Genomic DNA, 25659 nt, shown 5'->3' on the forward strand with positions numbered 1-25659 from the left:
ATGCATATCTTCAGTGAGCAGAGCAGCACCACCACCCCTGCTGATGAAGGTAAAGGTTTTGTTTTCTTTAAAAACTGCATGGGAGTGTAATTAAAACATTACAAGGTGCCCGTTGGTGTATATGTGTGTGTGTGTGTTTGTTTCTTTTTGATTTGTAAGAGAAAAGAAGACTCTTTAACTGAGATGGACCACTGAAACGGGTGTGCTGTGCAGGTCTCCAGTGGATACAGTCATCCTAACACAAACCTTAGCAAAGATTTAAATGAACCTACAATCCTGCACTATTCCTTCTATTATTTAGTTCACTATTGAAATTTACAGGGCCTCATATTATTATTGCATATTTATTGCATTGTATTTATTTGCTTTCTTTTCTATCATTCAATCAGATTTTAATTCTTATTTTATTTTATTATAGTATATTTTACGCAGTGACAACTACTTTAAAATAACTTTATAATGAGATTGGGAAGTTTTAAAGCAAATGAAATAAAACAAGTAGTTGGATATCCACAGTGTAGTGTGATGGATAGCATCTGGAAGACAAGAATAGCTCAGAAAACATAAATGCAATACTGCAGAAGCAATGGATGATCAGCTCAGGTTTAAATGACGATGTTCTCTGACAAATACTGGATGGGATTTCCTGAGGTGGAGTGCAGTTTTGTTTTTCTCCTCTTCAGATATCTAGCGGTGCGCTGTCACTATAAAACAAATCTTATTTGAGACCGAATGTCTTAAATGTTGTCCTCTTGGCGTAGCTTGCAGCCCTTTGCAGTGAGTTGCACGTTAAGCTGCATTTACTCCACGCGATGCTCTACTAGTGTAGACTTGTGCTGCTAACGAGTTTTTATTTTCTTCTCAAGAAAGCGCGCCTAAGCACGAGCAGAGGAGCGAAGAGGTGAAAGCAGGAAGTTCTTCTTGTGAGGAAGGTTGGTGACTTTGCAATGCTTTCTATTTTAGACTAATGACTTTCTATTTAAAAATAGAGCCTGGTGACGTCAAATGGCCATAACGGTTGAGTTTGTTCTTCTGTACTGTAGTAAGAATCTGTTTATTATTAGCTTTTTGTGTAAAGCATATAAAGTTCTTTAGGATGGTACATCTGGTGAAATATATTCAGAGTGAAGATTTTCTATGTTAATGACCACAGTGGTAGCCATGTGGCTCAAAGCAGTAAGGACCCTACCAGCATGCAGATTGCATGATCTTCCCATTTCTAGATCATGCCATGACGTTGGGTTAATTGACCAAGCATGAGCCGGTCTGACTATTGCCTTGCACCTGATGTCCCACTGTAACCCTGATTTAGAATAAGCAGGTTCAGAAAGTTAACAGACAAGATGGGTTTGCAGATATAAAACTCACACCATTACCTTATTCTGGGAAAATGTTGAAATGATCAACTTTGTTTCACCCAGCATTCTGTTGTCACAGCCAGTCGATTCCTTTTAAGGTTATCAGTCAGCCATACTAACATTTTTAACAAGCTAGGGGTTCTTCCACTTTGTGAAATCTTCTTCAAGTCCAACTTTGATTCTTACTCAGTGCTTTGGTGTTCACCAATTAGCATTTCATTTGTCGTCAGGTACGTCTCAGTCATCAAAAACTGACAAGGAGGAGGAGGAGGAGGATAAGGTGGACAACAACTTGCTGGTGCCCTCTGCTTCTTCAGACCAAGGTTAAGTTTTTTTTTAATAAATATGTAGCAAGTGAAGGTGTAGGTTTGCCAGTTATCCCAAGGTGACAAATGGCGAGTGATGGCCTCCAGCAGGTTTTTGGCTTAAATGTGTATTTAAATGACATTTTTATGACTTTAATAGAGATGAAGAAATCAAACTTTCCAAATATTATCTAAATAAATCAACCAGAGGTCATCAGCAAGAATGGACTATTCAGCTATGGGATTGTGTTTTTTCTTTAATGATTTAAGGCTGGAAGGGCAGCATGGTGGTGTAGTGGTAGCAATGCTGCCTCGCAGTTAGGAGACCCGGGTTCGTTTCCCGGGTCCTCCCTGCGTGGAGTTTGCATGTTCTCCCTGTATCTGCGTGGGTTTCCTCCCATAGTTCAAAGACATGCAGGTTAGGTGCATTGGTGATTCTAAATTGTCCCTAGTGGGTGTGTATGTATGTATGTGTGCCCTGCGGTGGGCTGGCGCCCTGCCCGGGGTTTGCTTCCTATGTTGGTTGGGATATAGCGGGTTGGATAATGGATGGATTTGGCTGATAATGGCCCACCACAATTGACCAGACACCAAACGTCGTTTGCGCCACAGTGGGTGCACACGCATCATTGCCTACTGATTTGCAAGTCAAGTACCTCAGTACAGTGACGGACAGAAGAGCACAGACTCTGCAGATGCTGTCTCGTCCCCCTGCCTCTCTCTGTCACTCCTACAGATGTGTTGTCCTCCTGCCTCTCACCAGCTAGGCCAGTGATGACGAACCTATGACACAAATATCAAAGGTGAAAATGTGGAAGAAAATTTGAAGGACCTCCCATTGGAATGCCCCGATTTAAGCAATAAAACACAGGCAGGAGAAAGCGTAAATCATTATTCTTTATCTAAATCTTGCAAGAGGCAAAAACTGTGTCCTCTGCGCCATATTTATACAATCCATTAATTAGGTCACTACCCAATTGGCCAAAAAAAAAAAAAAGAATACATAATCAGAAAAACTTTTAACATGATTGGCTACACCCAGCTGCCAACGGGACACGACAAAACGTTGATGCCTGAAATGACCACAATGTAACCCCATCCACTGCGTTGATTGATAGTCCTGTTTGCTTAGGGTGTACATGGCTTTTTAAAAATGCATTATTTTTATACTTATTTTAGTAAATGTGTGAGTTTTTTCATGTTTATCCTGTTTCTCATGGTTTGTAGAACAATGGTCTAAATTTACAATCCAGCTGGGTACATCAACAGGAAACTCAGTACTAAGCAAAATATAGAAAAATGATTATACCTTAAAATATAACATGTTCTCTTAAGGGTTATATAAAATAACAAAAAATGCATTTATCATAGTGAATAATAAAATCACAGCATTAGCTTAAAAGCATACGCTCAGAAGGATACGAGACTCCATTGGACCAGGATTCAAATTCAACTCTTACAACATGCTCGCCAGTGTTCACCAAGACTCGAGTTACCAAAGAAACTGAACGAATAAAAATATAAGTAATTACAAAAATAATGGACCCTGCACCACCCAGAGCTTAAAATGGATTCTCACCCCCGGAACAGCACATCATTGGTCATCATGGCAGCCGCACAGTTCAGTTGGCTTCTCACCACTGCACTTGAAGCTCATTTTCATGGCGCAAGTGTGATATCTGGAACTGCAGTCTCCAAAATAAGCGCACTATCAGCATTTGCGTGAAATCTACTTTTGTATTTGTTTTTTGTGTATTGAATTATTTTATGCCAGGATCCAGTTCAAAAACTATGAAAGCTCTGAAGTGCACAATGAAAAAAATATATTTATATTGTACACAGGATAACCCTAATCTCGTACGTACTACATTCATGATATTTTCACATACATATGGGATACGTACGAGATTGTGTGGTTCAGAGGTTCACCAAACAACACTGCTGCAAAGGTAAGGACGTTATTAACCTCAAACTACTGTATTTTGGTATTCTATCTCGATAAGAGTCTGCAAAGGATAGTGCTGACGTTTTCTCTACGTGGTTACACTTCTGCAAAGGGCAAGTAGACTCCATTTCTAATAATTTGCTGTTTTCTCTCAACTGTCCCTCTTAATCCCTTCTTAAACTGGCTTATTTTCCATTTTACACTTTTGTGATACCTTATTTTCGACATTAAACAACATAAAAACAGACAAAAGAAATGACTTCCAGATGAAGTTAGTGCTGCTTGCTTGAGCTTAATGTGCACAAAGTACCTACCATCAATTTCAGACTTTTCTATTAAAACTCAGCAACAAAAAAGACATTTATTGATGCCAAATCAAATGCAATTTCCCCTTGGGATTAATAAAGTATCTACAGTATCTATCTATCTATTTATCTATCTATCTATCTTAGTGTCTTTCATATCTATCTATCTATCTTAGTGTCTTTCATATCTATCTATCTATGTGTTTCATATTTTTTTCAGTTCAATTTAAAATTATTATCAAAAGTAGTACTAGGGTGTTGTACCGTTTTAGCCATTATGAATGTAGTGACATGTTAAGCAAAATGACACCTTTTATTGGCTAACTAAAAAAATTACAATATGCAAACTTTTGAGGCAACTCAGGTCCTAAACATCTTGCCTGAAGAAGTGGCCTGAGTTGCTTTGAAAGCTTGCATATTGTAATCTTTCTAGTTAGCCAATAAAAGGTGTCATTTTATTGATTTGTCACTATATTAAAAGTAGGGTAATATTTTAGTGCAGTAATTTAAGCCCAATTATCTGCGCACATACATTATAATATTCTCTATTGTAAGTCCCTGATTTTTCTTTTACTTTTATAATGCATAGCACCACACATGATTGGGCTGTATTTTTTTTTTAAATAAATGAATATGTAAAAAATTGTTTCTCTTTTGTTTAGCAGGGCGACATGCCAGTAGAGCCAAGTTAGGCATTTTCAGAATTTTTGAAACGCTGAGCCCAAAAGTTTTGCCATCGCTGTTCTATTCACTGTTTTCAAGCTAATGTTAACATATGTTTGAAAGCTGGTGTTAATAAGTGTGAAGCAGTTTAGGTATATAAACTGGAGGATTTAAAATCAAAGAAAATTCTCTTAGCCATGATGTCAACACTGTGCTCCTACACTTTCACCTTTGCCTTCACCACTGCAGTGACTGTCTACAAAAATCTTTGAAACTTTCTGGTAATTTTGAGGACTGTCTTGTCTTCTGCAGCATGCTAAGAGGTCTTGGTAAACAGGTAGCTCTGCTGACCACTTGTGCACTCTGACCCCACTGCAGCCTCTCACTCCTCACTCACATAATGCTAGTTTTCTTAGTCATTGCTACCCCTTGGTTTGAAAATGTTTCCCCCCTAATGTTTCAGCTCCCTTTCATTTTATTGAAAAAATGTTGTCCACCTCCCCTCTCATGTGTGTCATGCAATTTGGGTTAGGATGGTGCAGAGCCGCCACCAGGGGGAGGCAACCACGACACCTAAAGCTACAGCAAATGAAATGGAAATCCCTCCAGTGTTCAAATTAGGCTGGCGTCACAAAAGACCAAGACGTCTTATTGAGTCCAAAGGATCTGACGCAGAAACAGATGATCAGGAATCCCAAGATCCGGAAGTATAATTCAGAAGAGGCATGTTTCACGTTATGATAGATTCCTTCATTTCAGAATTGTCTGAGTGTTTTGAAAGCCTAAACAACATATGTCCAATTTTAAACTTTTGGAGCATGAGCACGGAGGAGAGCTTGCTAAAAATATCGATTTTGATGAAATCATATCTGATTTTGCAAATGTTAAGGTCCGAAGGTAGGCATTGTGATCGTTAATATAATATCATGAGATACACATACAGAAATAAAAACGTTACAAACAGACACGTTGTCTCCGTTACTAATTTTAATTCAGAGCTACCAGACCCTCCACGCATCATGAGACACGACATGGTATACGATATTATAGAAATTTTATTACGGTTGCGTGAAATTTCAATGTGATTGCCGTTAAACTTGAGTGTAGCATAGGCACGTCACTCGATCAGCTTGGGGAGGCAAAATTATCGTAGAATGGAACCAGGGGCTCAGGTGCTCAGACATAATTGTCAGGGGCCCAAGATTTTTTGGTGGCGGGGCTGAATGGTGTATGCGTGACCCAGGATTAGGAGAATTTTAGGATTGGAGAGGTGCACTAAGGAGGCAATGTGGACCACTGACGTCATGTTGTGTCTTGCAAACAGTTCAAACCCAGGGTGCTGGAGACACCATGAGACATCAATGTAAACCAATATGCTTCCATAGACGTACTTGATTTAATATTATTTTATTAATGCTATATTATTCATGGAATATTCTCGGCTCTTTGTATAACATATATGTTTTGTTATGGTTAATTCTATAAATGAATTAATGAACTGCAATCAAACATCACATTAAATATTAAAAGATTTTCCTGTCTTACGTTACCAATTTTAGTCTTTTTTAATGACACACTTCTGCAACACAAAATCCTCACTCAAATACTCTTTTGAACAATGACAATAACTGTTCTATTATAGATTTATCAGGATCATATAGTGAAACATCCATTAGCACAGGGGATGAGGAACAAGTGAAACGAAGGAAGAAAGGTGAGTCAGGACATCACTGTTCAACCCTAAGCTCTCACTGCCATGGTTAGCTGAGTCAACAATACAACCTGAACACCTCGTAATTCACCAATGGATTGAACTTGTCACACACTAATTATCTATATTTTTGTCATGAACGTGTTTGTTTCTGTTTAGGATTTGTATATGTTGATGAAAAATATCAGATTGGAGAGCAGCTAGCCAATGGGGGCCTAGGAACCATCTTTGAAGGCATCAGAAAATCTGACAAGCAGCGGGTAGGAAACTGGTCATCTAATCGCTTTATCCTACATCATGTAATTCTCTCTCCGTGTGATCTTGTGTTTTTCTTGTTTTTAAAGAGAGGGAAGTAAGTTAAAGATCTTGCTTGTGAAGTTGTTATTCACATTAATATTCATTATAACCCAATGTTAGCAAATGCATGGGTGCAGTGTAGGGATGTGGTGCTCTAATTAATGAGGGAGATCATGAAAAGGAAAGGTTAGGTAAGTGTATAGGCAGTCTAATGAAATCAATCAGAGCACTAAAAATCCAATATCCTCAAAGATTAGCCTGATGGCCATGCTATGAAAAGGCACATGAACAGAATCCTCCAGGACAAGTGACTCTCCCATGTTTTCAGGGCCTTTGGTGAGAGCACACAACCGTCATTAACCTCACTCTAGTTCCTGTCATATGGCCTTGATTTCCTTTCACCTCACATCAGGCAATAGCAACATGCATCTCCTCCACATCTCCTTAGCTTTGTGTATGGCACAGGTCCACTGCAGTTCTATCCATCCAACAGCTAAATCCAGGACCAGGAGGTAGGGAAGCTGGCAGCCAATCCCAAAATACAGCAGGTGTAATGCAGGAACAATCCCTGGACAGGATACCAGTCCTGCAATTCCATTGAGCACATATTAATGTAACATATTAACATCCATCTCACAAATCTTCTGACCTGTTAGAGGTACTCAGCTGTTGTTCTCCACACCACTGTAAACTTTCACCTCTGCAAAAAGTTTGTTTGACTGTATTGTTTGATTGCTCTGCCTCTCTTTCTCTTCTTTATACTCACTAACAGGTCTTATCATCCCCTGACCCCGTCATGTCACTAAACCATAATGTATTAACTCTGTGTTTCTAACATTATGTTTTAGGGTCTAGACGTAATCTAATCTTTGTGCTATGATAGATCACCTAAAGGTAATATGATATAATGATACCAAAATTGCACTAGAGCACTATATAGAATACTAGCATCAGCCCCTGGCATTGCCCAGTTTCAGTCTGCTCTGGTGTTTCACTTGCTGCAAACCACTAGGTGGCACTGTTCTTAAACCCACTGCAGTAAAAAGTCTTCTTCTTTGGGCTGCTCCCGTTAGGGGTTGCCACAGCGGTTCATCTTCTTCCATATCTTACTTTCCTCTGCATCTTGTTTTGTTACACCCATCACCTGCATGTTCTCTCTCACCACATCCATAAACCTATGCTTAGGCCTTCCTCTTGTCCTCTTCCCTGGCAGCTCTATCCTTAGCATCCTTCTCCCAATATATCCAGCATCTCTCCTCTGCACAAATTACTCCTGACACTCTTCTCCACCCATTCCATCCTGCCTGCACTCTCTTTTTCACCTCTCTTCCACAATTCCCATTACTCTGTACTGTTGATCCCAAGTATTTAAAGTCATCTACCTTTGCCAACTCTACTCCCTGCATCCTCACCATTCCACTGACCTCCCTCTCATTTACACACATGTATTCTGTCTTGTTCCTACTGACCTTCATTATTCTCCTCTCTAGAGCATATTTTCATCTCTCTAGGGTCTCCTCAACCTGCTCCCTACTATCGCTACAGATCACAATGTCATCAACAAACATCATAGTCCACGGGGACTCCTGTCTAATCTCGTCTGTCAACCTGTCCATCACCATTACAAATAAGAAAGGGCTCAGAGCTGATCCCTGATGTAATTCCATCTCCAACTTGAATGCATCCGTCACACTGTCACATGTCCCTCATACATATCCTCGACAACTCTTACGTACTTCTCTGCCGCTCCCGACTTCCTCATACAATACCGCAGCTCCTTTCGGGGCACCCTTTCATATGTTTTTCCAGGTCCACAAAGATGCAATGCAACTCCTTCTGGCCTTCTCTAAACTACTCCATCAACATCCTCAGAGAAAACATTGCATCTGTGGTGCTCTTTCTTGGCATGAAACCATACTGCTGCTCACTAATCATCACCTCACTTCTTAATCTAGCTTCCACTACTCTTTCCCATTTCATGCTGTAGCTCATCAATCTTATTCCCCTGTAGTTACTGCAGTCCTGCACATCCCCCTTATTCTTAAATATCGGCACCAGTACACTTCTTCTCCAATCCTCAGGCATCCTCTCACTTTCCAAGATTCCATTAAACAATGTGGTTAAAAACTCCACTGCCATCTCTCCTAAACACCTCTATGCTTCAACGGGTATGTCATCTGGACCAACAGCCTTTCCATTCTTCATCCTGTTCATAGCTGTCCTTACTTCCTCCTTGCTAATCCTTTGCACTTCCTGATTCACTATCTCCACATCATTCAACCTCTTCTCTCTCTTGTTCTCTTCATTCATCAGCCTCTCAAAGTACTCTTTCCATCTACTCAACACACTCTCCTCACTTGTGAGTATGTTTCCATCTTTATCCTTTATCACCCTAACCTGCTGCACATCTTTCCCAGCTCGGTCCCTCTGTCTAGCCAATCGGTAAAGGTCCTTTTCTCCCTCCTTAGTGCCCAACCTCTCATGCAACTCATCGTACACCTTTTCTTTAGCCTTCACCACCTCTCTCTTCACTTTGTGCCTTATCTCCTTGTACTCTTGTCTACTTTCTGCATCTCTCTGACTGTCCCATATCTTCTTTGCCATCCTCTTCCTCTGTGTACTCTCCTGTATTTCCTCATTTTACCAACAGGCTTCCTTTTCCTCCTTCCTCTTTCCAGATGTCATGCCAAGCACCCTTCTTGCTGTCACCCTTACTACATCTGCTGTAGTTTCCCAGCTGTCTGGTAACTCTTCACTGCCACCCAGTGCCTGTCTCACCTCCTCCCTAAACTCATACTTGCAGTCTTTCTTTTCAACTTCCACCATTTGATCCTTGGCTCTGCCCTCACTCTCTTCCTCTTCTTGATCTCCAACATCATCCTACAGACCACCATCCTATGCTGCTTAACTATACTTTCCCCTGCCATCACTTTGCAGTCTTCAATCTCCTTCAGATCAACTCTTCTGCATAGGATGCAATCTATCTGTGTGCATCTTCCTCCACTCTTGTATGTAACTCTATGTTCCTTCCTTTTCTTAAAATACTTATTCACCACAGCCATGTCCATCCTTTTGGCAAAATCCACTATCCTCTGACCTTCTTCATTTCTCTCATTGACATCATACCTACCCATCACCTCCTCGTCTCCACTGTTCCCTTCACCAACATGCCCATTGAAATCCGCTTCAATCACCACTTTCTGTCCCTTGGTACACTGTTCATCACTTCATCCAACTCACTCCAAAAATCTTCTTTCTTACCCATTGCACACCCAACTTGTGGGGCATCATCACACCTCCAATTTTCAGCTTCATAATCATTACTCTGCCTGACACTCTTTTTACCTCCAAAACACTCTTGACATACTGTTCCTTCAGAATAACCCCTACCCCATTTCTTCTCCCATCCACACCATGACAGAACAATTTGAATCCACCTACAATCCACCTGGACTTACTCCCCTTCTATTTAGTCTCTTGCAGATTGTGTTTGATGGAGAGATCATCATATCTGCTAACTCTCTCCCCTTACCAGTCATACTGCCAACATTCAAAGTTCCGACCCTCAGTTCCTCTCTCTTTACCTTCCTCCTCTCCTCCTGCCTCCAGACACGTCTCCTCCCTCTTCCTCTCCTTCTTCTTTGGCCAACAGCAGCCCAATTTCCACCAGTACTCTGTTGACTAACAGCTCTGGTGGCGGTCGTTGTTAACCCAGGGCTTAACCAATCCGGTATGGAAATTTGTATTGTTGTCTGCATATTGATTTGGCAAACTTTTACACCAGATGCCCTTCCTGACGTAAACCACATTTATCCGGGCTTGGGACCAGCACAAAGAAACACACTGGTTTGTGCATCCACTGCAGTAAAAAGTAAAAAAAAAAAAAAAAACAAGAATAATGGTAGCCATAGAGTGCAAATTTTGGATTCCAAAGTAGTCTAGGATCTGTTCCTGATAAAGTGGGATATGTGTGGAAAGGTTTGTTGAGATTGGACTGAGGGATGTAGAATTGTAGTGTGAACAAATCCACATCCCCACACTAATCGTTATGTCTTCCCAATACTTTTTAAAACTTGCTGAGTTTTTTGCTTCTACAGAGTGGCTTTATACAAGTAGTTTGCTTTATATTCCATTGGCCCTTTCTTATGAAGAAGTGCTACTCTTAAATGCACTTCCCCTTAATTTCCTGAAAAACAGTACTAATTTTTGCCTGTTCAAGAAATTCTTATCTTTTCTTGAGAGAAACCCAGATCCATGTGCATTCATCCTATTACTAAACTGTAATGATCCAATCTTAGAGTTGCAGAGAGCCAAGTACTGGAAAGGACACCTGTCCATTTCTGCCAACGTTCACACACACACCCCTACATTTGACTAGCGTATCGTCTGTCATCCTAAAGCGAATTTCTCTTGTAAATGTAGGGAAGATGTAGGAAAAGTATAGGAGGTATTTTCAGCAAAAATGAAAATAAAAGCTAAAATTATAAAATTAAAATGCAATTTCTGTTTTGCAATTGCATTTTCTAAGTCTGCATGCAAGAATGCTGCAAAATTAAAATAAGAACATAATCTCTCCTCTTTAATTTCATTTTCAGTCTGAACCTCAATGAAGCTGCAAAAATGAAAAGTAAAACATATTCCCACTTTGCATTTTCATTTTCAAGTTCTCAGCCTGCAAATAGTAAAGGTCAATAGGTGGGGTTTTGCCCCTCAATTTCCCACAATTCTTTGTCCTTTGCAGTTGTAGAGCTGCTTTGATCGATAAAATACTTATCACTTTTACTGTGTTTAATTCACTTGATTTTGATCTTTTCACCCCCATATTGTGAGCTTCACAATGAAACCATCTCACAAAATCTGACGACCACATATAATTGTAGTTCAGAAGAAATTAATGTGCAATTTAATTGGAATATTTAACTTTATTACATCATAGTTTACACTCTGCGGTGGGTTGGCACCCTGCCCAGGATTGGTTCCTGCCTTGTGCCCTGTGTTGGCTGGGTTGGCTCCGGCAGACCCCCGTGACCCTGTGTTCAGATTCAGCGGGTTAGAAAATGGATGGATGGATGGATAGTTTACACTTATTTACACTAAAGTGGAAATGGGATAATTTGTATTTTTGTAGTTTTATATTGTACTGTTGGTGCCGAGAACCGTCATGACCCTTGGGCGGAGGTTCAAAATCATGTGAATTAAACAGAGTCGAAGTGAGAAGTATTCTATCGATTGAAGTGGCTCTACAGGTACAAAGGACAAAAAATTGAGGAAAATCACCAAGTCCTGCCCATTGACCCTCACTATTTGCGTAATGAGAACTTGAAAATTAAAATGTGAAGTGGAAGATGAAAATTCAATGAGCTACAGGTGGCGCCAGTGCTTATTTGCATGTTACTTTTCAGTTTTGCAGCTTCATAACGAATGGATCAGGCTGAAAATGAAATTGCAAATGGGGTTGTTTCATTTTCATTTTCATTTTCGCAGTATTCTTGCGTGCAGACTTTGAAAATGAAATTGCAAAAGAGAGATTGCATTTTCATTTTATAATTTTTCATTTTCATTTTTGCAGAAAATACCTCCTATACCAGGAAAAGTAGTGCACTTGGCGAAAAGCAATAAAACACAGAGCTGGCGTGCAAAATGCACATCAACAATGCCCAGATCGCACTAAAACCCAGTCCGCTCAGTCGGCTGAGGGCAGCAGCGTTAGCACTGTGAACTATTCCTTCACCAAATGTGAGACATACAGTAATGTGTGTCCGAGTTCCCATTAGGTTGCTGACTGTCAGCTGATCTCACCTGTACAGTTTGAAAGATGTTAACCAGTGGCGAGTGGATCTTCTTAGATTATGAAGATCCTTGGCCTCTCACAACTGTTCCATATGGAAAATGATGTGCTTCCTGAGCCCACAATTTTAACTTTTTGTTCACCACCCACAGTCTGATCACAATGAACACATGAGATGATGTAAAGAACCACCACATGGTTTCACCTGAAGGACAGGAATCATTTGCAGTGATAGGTGGTGTAATACAATAATATACTATGGTATATTAATTATTCTTTTAAAATCTCTACACTAACCTTTTCAAATGAAGAATGCCCTAACACCATCCATTTGGAGTGAATCATCCCATATTTGAAACAACTCATTATCTGGCGTCATACAATAGTAAGTCAATAATTATCCAGAGTTTGTGGTAATTTTGTTTGGGTTGGCTGCACAGCTTTTTTCCCTTGCACATGTGGAAATACGGTGTGCTCGTGGTCACAGTGGTAAAGTTTCGACCTTGATCAGTCAGTTTCTCTTGTAGGTTTCCAGAAGTAAACATGTCCACTCAACTGCACCAAAGAAGAGCAGTGAGCAGTGATCCACTCTTTATGGGCTGAAGGAGTTTCTGCACAATATTGGCATGCCAAGGCGGAGTGTTTCCAGATGGCCTGAAGAGTTCAAAAATGGTTGGACAAGTGTTAAACATGACGAAGGAGCAGGATGCCCATCCATGCCCACTACCAATGACAGCTCTGAGCAAATCCGTGCCATGGTTCTAACAACTGATTAGGATATCGGCCCCCTATAAAAAATGGATCACTGCTCGCTCCTCTTTTTAGGTACAGAGAGTGGAGTGGCCATGTTTACTCCTAGAAAACAACAAAAGAAACTGACTGATTAAAGATGAAACTCCCAGACTATGTACAGCCAACCCAAGTGAAATTATCACAAGAGTGCAGAGAATTACCGACTGCACCTCGTATGTTAGTTTTATATGGCCGTATTTTGTATAAATTAAATTCAAATTCTGCTGGCGCCCTGCCCGGGGTTTGTTCCTGACTTGCGCCCTGTGTTAGCTGGGATTGGCTCCCCACAACCCTATAGTTAAGATATAGCGGGTTGGATAATGGATGGATGACATTCAAGTTTTTAAATCTGTTTAATGTCTGTTTAATGCTCCATTTGACAATTTCAGATCAAGACTTATTTTTTGTAATATAAAATATATAATTATAATATTGTGTTTTTTTTTTAAAATAGGTTGCATTAAAAGTTGTTGAAAAGAATGGTGAAACTATGATACTGGTAGGTGCACTTATACATTTTCATGCAATCATCCTTCATTACTCCATGAAGAAAAAATGTGGCGAGTTACTGACATCTATGAAGAGACTCTGAAATGTTTTAAAAGTAATTATTTAGTAGTGGAGCCTCCAGAGTGACATTAGAAGGACTGCATCCTTAAAATGCCTTTCTGGGATGTTGTAGGATACAGCTGGGTGGGAGGTAGTGGCTGTGAATGGATCAGTGGACAAGAATTTGGTTTGAAAATTAACTGAAGCCAAGGTGCTGTACTTTGAAGGTATGAGGTAGCTTTGAACCACTTTATAAATTGTGAGGGCGGTAAACTAGAAAACCAGAGAAGAGGCCTGAGTGGGCAGAGAACAGTCTGCTATCGTGAAGCATCTCAAACTGGGACTGCTCAGGGACAAGTATATATATATATATAAATACTTTTTAAAAACCACGCTTATATTAAGTTAAAACGTGTACTAAAAAATAAACAAGTCTGTCATAAATCACTCGTAAAATAAAAGCATGGGTGCTTTTGCTATGATTTTAAGAAGTGTTTTTTGAATGTTGATTTATTTTACAAGTGATGTATGAGAGACTTATTTCTTACTTTTTAGTACACTTTTTAACTTAATATAAGTGTGGTTTTTAAAAATTATTTTTATTTATATATATTATTTTCAACTTTTTAGTCTTGGGTTTGTTTTAGTATAATTTTGTAATCAATATTTTAACACTTCCTTTAATAGTTCTATGCGTTACTAGCGCCATCTATTGGTGAAATCTTTAACTATTCTTCATATGAAAATTTCATTTCTTAATTAACATGGATTAATTGATCAGTTAGTGAAACTGATTATGGATTCATGTATTGTCATAGGAAGTGAGTAAGTGTGCAAAATTTCAAGTAATTTGGACAATAGGAAGTGGGTTAAATAGCAATTACAAGATTTTTACCAAACAACAAACAGGTGAAGATTAAATAAGTGAGGTAATAATAATAATGAAATATGGACAACTGATCATCTTAATGAAATAAACAAAAAAGATACAGTCAAATATAATACGTTAAAATACAAAATAAGCACTTTTGTAGACTTTAGTATCACCTATGTAAATCAAAAATTAAAGGAAGATTAGTCTACAATTCATGCGCCTTAAAGAAACCCACTTCTGTGGGTTTGTACAGGTAGTTTGCTCAATATTCAATTCAATATTGTGCAGTCAAGGACTAATCTGATTTGGTATTTTGGCAGGACGGACTCTTATATTAACACACAATGTCAAAGAAAGGTTTGCAAACTGGTGGAAAGTCTTAGAATTGGCAGAACATTCAGCATTGGGAGGCACCGCTGATCAATGGCACAGTGTTTTTTAAAGGGCAATAGAATAACATTATGGGCTTAAAGAAATCATCCTAAAAATGATGTGAATTTGCTCTAACAACTGATTAGGATATCGGCCCCCTGTAAAAAATGGATCACTGTTCGTTCCTCTTTGTAGGTACAGAGATTCGAGTGGCCATGTTTACTCCTAAAAAACAACAAAAGAAACTGACTGATTAAAGTTGAAACTTCGAGACTGTGTACTGGCAACCCAAACAAAATTATTACAAGAGTGTAGAGAATTACCGACTGCACCTCGTATGTTAGTTTTATAAGGCTGTATTTTGTATAAATGAAATTCAAGTTCTGCAGTGGCCTGGCACCCTGCCCGGGGTTTATTCCTGCCTTGCGCCCTGTGTTGGCTGGGATTGGCTCCATCAGACCCCCGTAACCCTGTAGTTAGGATATAGTGGGTTGGATCATGGATGGATGGAGGAAATTCAAGTTTTTAAATGTGTTTTATGTCTGTTTAATGCTCCATTTGACAATTTCAGATCAAGACTTGCATTTTTTGTAATATAAAATATATAATTATAATATTGTGGTTTTTTTTTAAATAGGTTGCATTAAAAGTTGTAATTTGTTTTTCCTTCAACTTATTACAACAACAACTACATTTATTTATATAGCACATTTTCATACAAAAAAGTAGCTCAAAGTGCTTTATATAATGAAGAAAAATAAAAGACAAAATAAGAAATTAAAATAAGACAACATTAGTTAACATAGAAAAAGAGTAAGGTCCGTTGGCCAGGGAGGACAGAAAAAACAAAAAAAAAACTCCAGACGGCTGGAGAAAAAAATGAAATCCAGGCCACGAGACTACTCAGTCCCCTCTGGGCATTCTACTGTCCTCTTTGTAGTTAGGGTTCTCACGGACAGACTTGATGATGATGGTCATGCAGACTTCTGGCTTTTAATCCATCATTGTTGGAACATCACGGTGCTTTGAGTAGATGCGCCACCACCAAAAGGACACCGGAAAAAAAAACAGAAGAGAGAGTAGGGGTTAGTACAGATTTTAGAGCCACCATGAATAGTTATTATAATGAGTTGGATATACAGAGTATCAGGATTTTGATTACAGTGAAGTTATGAGAAGCCCATGTTAAAGTAATGTGTTTTTAGCAGTTTTTTAAAGTGCTCCACTGTATTAGCCTGGCGAATTCCTATTAGCAGGCTATTCCAGATTTTAGGTGCATAACAGCAGAAGGCCACGTCACCACTTCTTTTAAGTTTGGCTCTTGGAATTCTAACACTTTTTGGAAGTCTAAAGACATATTAATTATGTCTTTATCGTGTTCAGCTCTTGTTATTGTTTACTTGTAAAGACTGAGATACTGTATGTACTGAATCTTGTATATAGTGCCTTTATCTGCATGTCTCTATCTTTTTCTTATGACTTTTTTTGCCCTGTGGTACATAAGATGACGCAAGCAGATCTGTCAAGTGCCAGTGATTGTGCTTCTGTCCAATTCATACCCAGTAGGTGAAGGTCTTCACTAATGTTTTGTGCCCAGGTTGTCCTTAGTCTGCGTGGTCGGCGTTTTCCAGGAAGGGCCCACTGCATGGCTTGTTTGGGTAATCTGCTGTTGTTCGTCTTTTGTGCAGTTTGATGTGTAACTGGGCAGCTCTAGTCTGGATCATATCTGTAGTGGTCATTTGTTGCCATCGTATGTGCATGATTTGGCGTAGGCAGTGTGAATCAAACCTGTCCAGTTTACTGCATTGTGCCGTCATGAGGGACCATGTCTCAGCTCCACATAGAAGAATTGGGATAATAACACTGTTATATACCTTCATCTTGGTGTATATGGAGAGCTGCTCATCATCCCAAATGTTTCTCACTGTGCTTATGGTAGAGGATGCCTTGTCAATGCTTGTCTTGATCTCAGCCATAGTGTAAGCCAAGATAAGTGAACTCTTGAACATTGTCCTCGCGATTGTCGTTGATGTATAGGGAGGAGCCTGCAGTATTTCATTTTTTTGGTCGAGATGAGCAATCCTAGTTTCTGCCCAGTGACTGCTAAGCGATTAATCTTGTCTTGTGCCCTCTGTGTATTAGTCTCAATCACAATGATATCAGCAAATTCCATCGACTCCAATTGGTTGCCATCTATCCATTGTAGGCCTTTCCCATTACCAGTGCTATGCATCAACCAGTCGATGGCAAGGCTGAACAGAAGAGAGGATGACGCACATCCTTGTTTCACACCTGTAATCATGCTGTCATGCCTCGGTCTAATTTGACGCAAAATTCGCTGCTATGGTACAAGCTGGCAATCACCCATATGAATTTGGGTGGGATGCCATAAAAGGCTTATTAACTGAATGTACCATCACAAAAAATGTTAGAGGGATAATAAAACTGCAATACAATATCAAATGAGACAAATAAAGAATGTGATATTAAGAATAAACAGACAACAAATAATAATAACATTTTCAAACCTGTATAATTCAATTCATGGTCACAAGGACTGTAGCCTACCTAAGCAGCCTCAAGTGCAATGAATCAATCCTGGACAGGGTGCCAGTAATAATAATAATAATAATAATAATAATAATAATAATGCCATATAATCTTGAAGAAGGACAGGTGGGATGGAAACAATCAAGTATTTCCTGAAACTGTCTTCCCCTCTTTTTGCCCTTTGCCCTTTATCTTCACTTTTTCAGCCTGATGAACCAGACCCCATCCCACTTGAAGTAGGACTGATGAAGCTCGTCTCCAGGAACCCAGCATGCCCTCACGTCATCCAGTTGCTAGACTGGTGTGAAACAGACACCCATGTGGTCCTTGTGCTGGAGAGGCCTGAGCTGTGCCAGAACCTGCACACGTTTATCAAGCAGCGGGGCAGAATTGGGGAGCCCCTCGCGCGTCACTTCTGCTATCAGCTTGTCAAAGCCCTTCAGCACTGCGAGTCTCGGGAAGTATTTCACAGAGATGTTAAGCCGTCAAACATACTGGTTCTGTTGACTACCAATGATATAAAATTAATTGATTTTGGGTGTGGTGACCTGCATGAAGAAACTGCTTATGAAGAGTTTTGTGGTAGGATGCCATTTTTATTTTGTATAATTATAGAATGTTATAATATTAGAGAACTAATACAACAAGACTGAAACAAATCTTTTAATGCTCAGGCACAAAAGCATATGCACCACCTGAATGCCTGAAGAATCATGGGTACTACTCCACCCCAACAACTGTCTGGACCTTGGGTTTGACTCTTGCCTTCATTGTGAGTGGCCACTTGCCTTTCGAGCCAGGAAAGAATGAATGTATTTTCATTCCCAGTCATGTTTCCCAAGGTAAGACACAAGGAAAAGATACCATTTGGAGAAAAGCGAAACGACAGAAAGAAAGTGAAAAGATTTGTGCCAGGATTGGTATGAAAAGCAGCTAGCACTAAAGAAAATAAAGTGCTGCGGTTTGTTAAAATTGGATATTTTTGTTGAGGTTTGGTGGCCTTGGGTGCAAGGTAAAATTCCAGACTGAATAAGAAGACAGTCTTTCACGCCACTCCCTCATTGGATAGCCATACTAGTTTCTTTAATCTGAGAAAAGACTAACAGCAATTTGAGAATATTGCAGTATGCAATGAACTGTATAAGAAGTTTTTCCTGCATTTAACGCAAATATTTGAAGTGATAACCCAGACACAAACACTTACAAAACATACTGTAGATAGATAAACACATTGTAGATGAGAGTACAATATGCATATTGTGAATGCTGACACGGATGGACTGGCACCCTGACTGGGATAGATGTGTAATACCTTGCCCTACCAGGAGGCCATATTAAATGGTTCAACTGTACAGAAATGGTTCCCAGCTGTTGTCCCAGTCAGGCAGAAAGAATAATAAATGGGTTGGGGGAGACTGTGTTTCGGATATGGATTGTCCGATGTGTTAGGTTGCAGTGCATCTCAGGTGTGATCCCAAGAATCCATGGGACTTTGAAGGAGCAGCTCCATTGGGGTCCTTGGGAGCCTACAGGGGCCACTGCTAGGAGATGACCTCCCTGTTTTGGAGAACTTGAGCCTGGCCTGGAAGTGTTTCCAATGTGCAATGCTGTGACACTGGAATTACTCCCAGGTCTGGCATAAAAAGGTGCTGTCTACCTTGGAGGAAGAGGACAAGGCTCTCCTGGAGGAGAGTGGAGGAGATATATTATTAGATTGTGCTTGCGATTAATGGAGTGTTGGAAGAAGAACCTGTGAAAGGTATCTGGTGTAATAAAATACACTTTATCTGATCCCAATACACTTTATTTGAACCCGTAACTGTGTTCTTGTACTTGCACACACACACAGACGCGCACACACTCTGTATTGACATGTTGAAAACAACCATTAGAAGACTCATTTTCCAGACTGTTTTATTGCAATCCATGATCTTGGAAAGCCAGAATCTTAGCAGGCAATATGAGATGAAAGGCAAAAACCCACAGCAAGTTGGGTAATAGTACATGAAAAGACAAAACTCTAAAAACAACCAAGTCACACGTCATATGCTAATGCACGTCACTGGCTATGCAATGTAAAAAGGTCGTAGATGGAGAAAAGCAGTGCAAATTTGTAAAGAAGGGGAGACCTCCACAAAGATGGCCGCCTGAACAGGATTTGCACCCCTTACTGTATGACTGAACCACTGCAGTAACTGGACAGTGAAGTGTTTTTATATTTCATGGATAAATAAACAGTCCTGATTTTAAGTAAAAAGGTGAATATGATGAAACAGTTTATAATTTTATAATTGCACCTCTTTCTTCTCTCTGGAAGCCATTTTAGTAGACAAACATATAATTAGTTGAAAAAGTATCTTCAAAGGAGCTTACAGACTTTTATCGATGCTCGTGTGTTAGCCCTAAGTAAGAGCTTGAAATGTGATGGCCAAAGTTTGATATGTGATGCATCTCTTCTCCTTTACAAAATATCTGTGTTGTTTTTGGTGTGTAATACTTTTTTCTCTGTGTGTTTCCTCCAGAGCTGCAGGATCTTCTTTGTTGGTGTCTTTGCTACGAACCCGAGGATAGGCCAGGGCTAGAGGAAATCCTCCTGCATCCCTGGATGAATGAAAAGTGACCTTAGGAACATGGGACTATTGTGTGATAAGAATTCCAGGTAAACTTGTGACAAACTGAAATGGCACCTCGACCGATGCTCCATCCACAAATGGATCCTGCTGTAGGCCAGTAGCTGCCAAAATGTACTCTGGCCCACCTGATCCTTGAATAATATGTACATGCAAGTGAGAAGTTCACTGTCCGCTGTACACATGCAGTAACGACCCTTTAAAATGACAACTTACTTATTTGACTGATGCCTTTATCCAAGGTCACTTACAACATTTATGATAAAGCTGGTTACATTTCTTTTGGTTTTCCAATTGGAGTTCAGGCAGGTCATGTGACTTGCTCAGGGTCACACAGGGTCAGATTTGAACCCACAACCTCCAGGTCAGACGTCCAAAGCCTTAACCACTACACCAGACTGCCTGCCTATAAACATCTGTATAGTGTCCTATATCTAATATTATAATTATCTGATTCCATGGCTGACAATGTACTTCTGTCTCTCAAATACTCGGACATGTTGTTGCCTAGTCAAAGCAGCAGTGGCATTATGAGATGTCAATGCTGATAGCCACCATTTTTACATAAATAAATCAAAATATGTGGAGCTACAGTGTTTGAAATTTAATTCACAGAGTGAAAGAGCATCCCGTCCACTACTCTATCATCAACTGGCCAGAGTTCAACAATTAATTCATAGGCAGATATTGCTCGACTCCCTTTATGCAGAGGGTGTGCAGGGCCTAGTGCTGACCAACCCCACACGGGGCTGGTTACGTCAAACGCTGTTACCGGTATGTGTGGAATGTATAAACCTGCGCACAAATTTAATAAAAATAATGTTAACATACACCAGATTTTCTCATTACAGTATTCAGCTAAATTTTTGCAAGATAACACATGGAGTTTATCAAAATATAAAGATATAATGTATTAAGAAGGTGTGCCACAATCTCTTTCACTCATGGCGTCAACAGCGATACGGCTAAACCAGTAATCAAACGTTGCCGCGCACTCCGCTACCAAACACTTCTCGTCCTGTTTCAACTCGGCCTACTGTAGCAAACTGAACTAAAGACTCGACTAAGAAATGATGGTAGGCTCTCCGGACATGAATGACTCAGAAGCAACAAGCCATCAATTGTTACAAAGTCAAAACAGAAGCCAACCCAGTGACCAATGGGCTATACCAATTATACTGGCAACCCTTTTCGGGCGATGAAGGTGGACTGTGGAATATTTTCAAAGGTGTACATGTACAAAACTTGACCTTGCAGAGGGATTTTAAAAGGGTTCCTCTTAGAAGCATCTCAAATATACATATACTGGAGACTATAACTTGACAAATCCACTCGAACGGGACCTCAAAAGTGGGGCCCCTTAGGCACGGGGCCTGGGGCTGTCGCCCCACTTGCCACCCCCAAACGCCGCTCTTGCATTTATGTGAATCAATTTCACACCACTTTCTTTCCTGCCAGTTTAAACATGTTTGTGTCTTTATTTGCACTCATCATGTAATTAGCAATTTGTAACGTTTGTGAACTTGTTACAGTACTCTGAAGCTGCACTCAGTAAAGAGCGCTACACAAAACTAAACTAAACTAAAATAAACTAAACTAAAAAGTGAAGTGTGTACAGGTGTATAAATCCTCATTGGCCATGTTGCAGTTTCATTAGCTGTCAGCACATGTCACTATATATTTAAAATCACTTTGGTAATAACTAACACAGTTCTTACTCTAATCCCAGCCTGTTCTTCATTAAATGAGCTGCACTGTCACTTTATTTAAAATTTCAGTTGTGGACCTGGTAACAATGAAAGAAGCAAAAGTCTGGTGCAGCTGATTATGGGAAACCTGTAAGGCAAAAAAAGCAAAATCCACTATCCATTACTAAAAGCCTCTAATTCAGTGCATTGGCCATGCAGAAGGAGCCTATCCTGGCAGCATTGGGCACAACATAAAAAACAATCCTGATTGGAGTGTTGGCCCATTCCAAACTGGAAAAAATTAACTAATTAAAAATGGAGTTACAGTGCATTAAATAATTCAGTAAAAGCTCACGGCTCCTCAGCACAGTCCAAACCTATTGCGATGAGCAGGAAAACACAGACGGACACGCTGGCCACTGCCATTACACTATACTTGGTGATCGCTGGCCAATCAAAATGTGTTTTACACATGAGGCAATCTGATTGCAAATTGTTACATTTACAATAAATGTATTTAGGAATGTTTTTTGTGCACTAAAATGTTTAATCAGATTTTTAATGTTAAAAAGTTGTTATTAACATTTTATTGCTTACAAGGAAGTTTGAATTCATTTTAATTAATGATTTTTTAGCACTCTTTATGGTTATAGGGACAGATCACTGAATACCTTTCAATATAGAATTTACTTGAAGTAAATATTAATATTATTGTAAAGTTACAAATAATTATTAACTTTTTCTGCAGTAATTTAGTTTTTAAGATTGCTCTGTGACCGGGTGCCAAGCTTGAGAGAAGCAGGTGATGGCAAATAGCCACAGGCAGACATGTTCTAATACACACTTTGTACGCCTAGATTATGTATTACAAGGTGGGATACTGTCTGGGTAAGCAGTCACTAGAGGACAACTTAGGTAAGGCAAACTCTGAACAGGTATGGCAAGGTCTCAAATAGCCAAAATGTTCCAAAACTATTGATCAAAAGAGTTTTAAAAGTACCTTTCACATTATCTATTTATCTATCTACAGTTAGGTCCATAAATATTTGGACAGAGACAACCTTTTTTCTAATTTTGGTTCTGTACATTACCACAATGAATTTTAAATGAAACAACTCCGGTGCAGTTGAAGTGCAGACTTTCAGCTTTAATCCAGTAGGTTGAACAAAAAGATTGCATAAAAATGTGAGGGAACTAAAGTATTGTTTTTAACACAATCCCTTTATTTCAGGGGCTCAAAAGTAATTGGACAAATTAAATACAGTGGTGTGAAAAACTATTTGCCCCCTTCCTGATTTCTTATTCTTTTGCATGTTTGTCACACAAAATGTTTCTGATCATCAAACACATTTAATCATTAGTCAAATATAACACAAGTAAACACAAAATGCAGTTTTTAAATGATGGTTTTTATTATTTAGGGAGAAAAAAAATCCAAACCTACATGGCCCTGTGTGAAAAAGTAATTGCCCCCTTGTTAAAAAATAACCTAACTGTGGTGTATCACACCTGAGTTCAATTTCCGTAGCCACCCCCAGGCCTGATTACTGCCACACCTGTTTCAATCAAGAAATCACTTAAATAGGAGCTGCCTGACACAGAGAAGTAGACCAAAAGCACCTCAAAAGCTAGACATCATGCCAAGATCCAAAGAAATTCAGGAACAAATGAGAACAGAAGTAATTGAGATCTATCAGTCTGGTAAAGGTTATAAAGCCATTTCTAAAGCTTTGGGACTCCAGTGAACCACAGTGAGAGCCATTATCCACAAATGGCAAAACATGGAACAGTGGTGAACCTTCCCAGGAGTGGCCGGCCTACCAAAATTATCCCAAGAGCGCAGAGACGACTCGTCCGAAAGGTCACAAAAGACCCCAGGAAAACATCTAAAGAACTGCAGGCCTCACTTGCCTCAATTAAGGTCAGTGTTCACGACTCCACCATAAGAAAGAGACTGGGCAAAAACGGCCTGCATGGCAGATTTCAAGACGCAAACCACTGTTAAGCAAAAGAACATTAGGGCTCGTCTCAATTTTGCTAAGAAACGTCTCAATGATTGCCAAGACTTTTGGGAAAATACCTTGTGGACTGATGAGACAAAAGTTGAACATTTTGGAAGGCAAATGTCCCGTTACATCTGGCGTAAAAGGAACACAGCATTTCAGAAAAAGAACTTCATACCAACAGTAAAATATGGTGGTGGTAGTGTGATGGTCTGGGGTTGTTTTGCTGCTTCAGGACCTGGAAGGCTTGCTGTGATAGATGGAACCATGAATTCTACTGTCTACCAATAAATCCTGAAGGAGAATGTCCGGCCATCTGTTCGTCAACTCAAGCTGAAGCGATCTTGGGTGCTGCAACAGGACACTGACCCAAAACACACCAGCAAATCCACCTCTGAATGGCTGAAGAAAAACAAAATGAAGACTTTGGAGTGGCCTAGTCAAAGTCCTGACCTGAATCCAATTGAGATGCTATGGCATGACCTTAAAAAGGCGGTTCATGCTAGAAAACCCTCAAATAAAGCTGAACTACAACAATTCTGCAAAGATGAGTGGGCCAAAATTCCTCCAGAGCTGTAAAGACTCATTGCAAGTTATCGCAAACGCTTGATTGCAGTTATTGCTGCTAAGGATGGCCCAACCAGTTATTAGGTTCAGGGGGCAATTACTTTTTCACACAGGGCCATGTAGGGTTTGGATTTTTTTTCTCCCTGAATAATAAAAACCATCATTTAAAAACTGCATTTTGTGTTTACTTGTGTTATATTTGACTAATGGTTAAATGTGTTTGATGATCAGAAACATTTTGTGTGGCAAACATGCAAAAGAATAAGAAATCAGGAAGGGGGCAAATAGTTTTTCACACCACTGTAACTGGAAATAAAATGTTCATTTCTAATACTTTGCATTGCTGAGTTCACCAGTGCTTGCTTTCTTTCTCAGGATGTACCAAACTGTAGATTTTGTCAATTTCTCAGATGGGTTTTTTCTATTTTTGCAGCTTAAGGATGGCTCATGAACTCATTTTAAATTGACGGTCTGTCTCGATCTACTTGATAATTTTGAACACTCTTGTTTAGGCTCCAAATATTTTGATCATATAATGTGCCTGAAGCTTTATAGTCATAAATACTTATTACATGTCTCTTTTTTTGCCTTTTCTCTCCCTACAGAAGCGTCCTATCAGTAACAGGGGAGTATTCTGGAATCTTCTGACTCGGCCACATTCTTCTTATGGCAGGGTGTTCAGCAACACCAGTTAGTGCATCAAATGGGTGACATAAAGAAAATGGAATAACAGACACAGAAATTGAGCTGTAATGGAAAAGGAAGGAGATGAGGTCAAATTGCTATAGAGGAGGACAAATAATGTGTTTTAAAAATGTCAGGATATTTAATAAACATGACAATAACAGGAGGAACAAGCAAACAAGTCACTGATGAAGTTTAATGGCAAGCTTATGCAGGCTGACGTTAATGGCTGAGGGAAGAGTGGAGGAGTGGTGGATTTGTAGTTTATTAGACCAAAACATGGCTTTTGAAGGGAAACATCAAGAATCCCACGATGCACTAATAGTAAAAGTAAATAAACTTTCATACAAAGTGGACAATATGAGGTTACTGTAATTTAAAACATACAAGCACCAGCATACATCATGCAGTCTGTTCCAACACAACAATTGAAAGCTCTCCAATATTCTCTTTATTGTTACTTGGAAGACATTTCTCACAGAACTTGGAGTCTCCCAATTAGTAAAGGCAACTAGTTTAAGCTTAAGATGTTTAATCTAATGGCCACGTTTCTCCTTAATTTTTGGGTTTATGTCTGA

General features: G+C 39.6%; 1 protein-coding gene across 1 annotated transcript; it reads left to right on the forward strand.

Annotated features, from left to right (window-relative positions):
* Positions 1 to 25659, forward strand: LOC120518416 (serine/threonine-protein kinase pim-1-like). The gene is made up of 9 exons (XM_039741199.1): positions 1 to 49; positions 867 to 932; positions 1589 to 1681; positions 6447 to 6547; positions 13619 to 13663; positions 17716 to 18091; positions 18184 to 18351; positions 20032 to 20168; positions 25003 to 25659. The coding sequence occupies exons 1-8, from the start codon at positions 1 to 3 to the stop codon at positions 20127 to 20129; spliced, it is 996 nt and encodes a 331-aa protein (XP_039597133.1). The 3' UTR covers positions 20130 to 20168; positions 25003 to 25659.

The sequence above is a fragment of the Polypterus senegalus genome, chromosome 18 (assembly GCF_016835505.1).
Source record: "Polypterus senegalus isolate Bchr_013 chromosome 18, ASM1683550v1, whole genome shotgun sequence".
Classification (NCBI taxonomy): Eukaryota; Metazoa; Chordata; class Cladistia; order Polypteriformes; family Polypteridae; genus Polypterus; species Polypterus senegalus.

Bases quoted from the DNA above. Each gene is read 5' to 3' on its own strand.
- LOC120518416 (XM_039741199.1), top strand. From the start codon at position 1: ATGCATATCTTCAGTGAGCAGAGCAGCACCACCACCCCTGCTGATGAA. The intron at 50-866 runs GTAAAGGTTTTG...TTTCTTCTCAAG, and splicing joins CACCACCCCTGCTGATGAAG to AAAGCGCGCCTAAGCACGAG. The intron at 933-1,588 runs GTTGGTGACTTT...ATTTGTCGTCAG, and splicing joins AAGTTCTTCTTGTGAGGAAG to GTACGTCTCAGTCATCAAAA.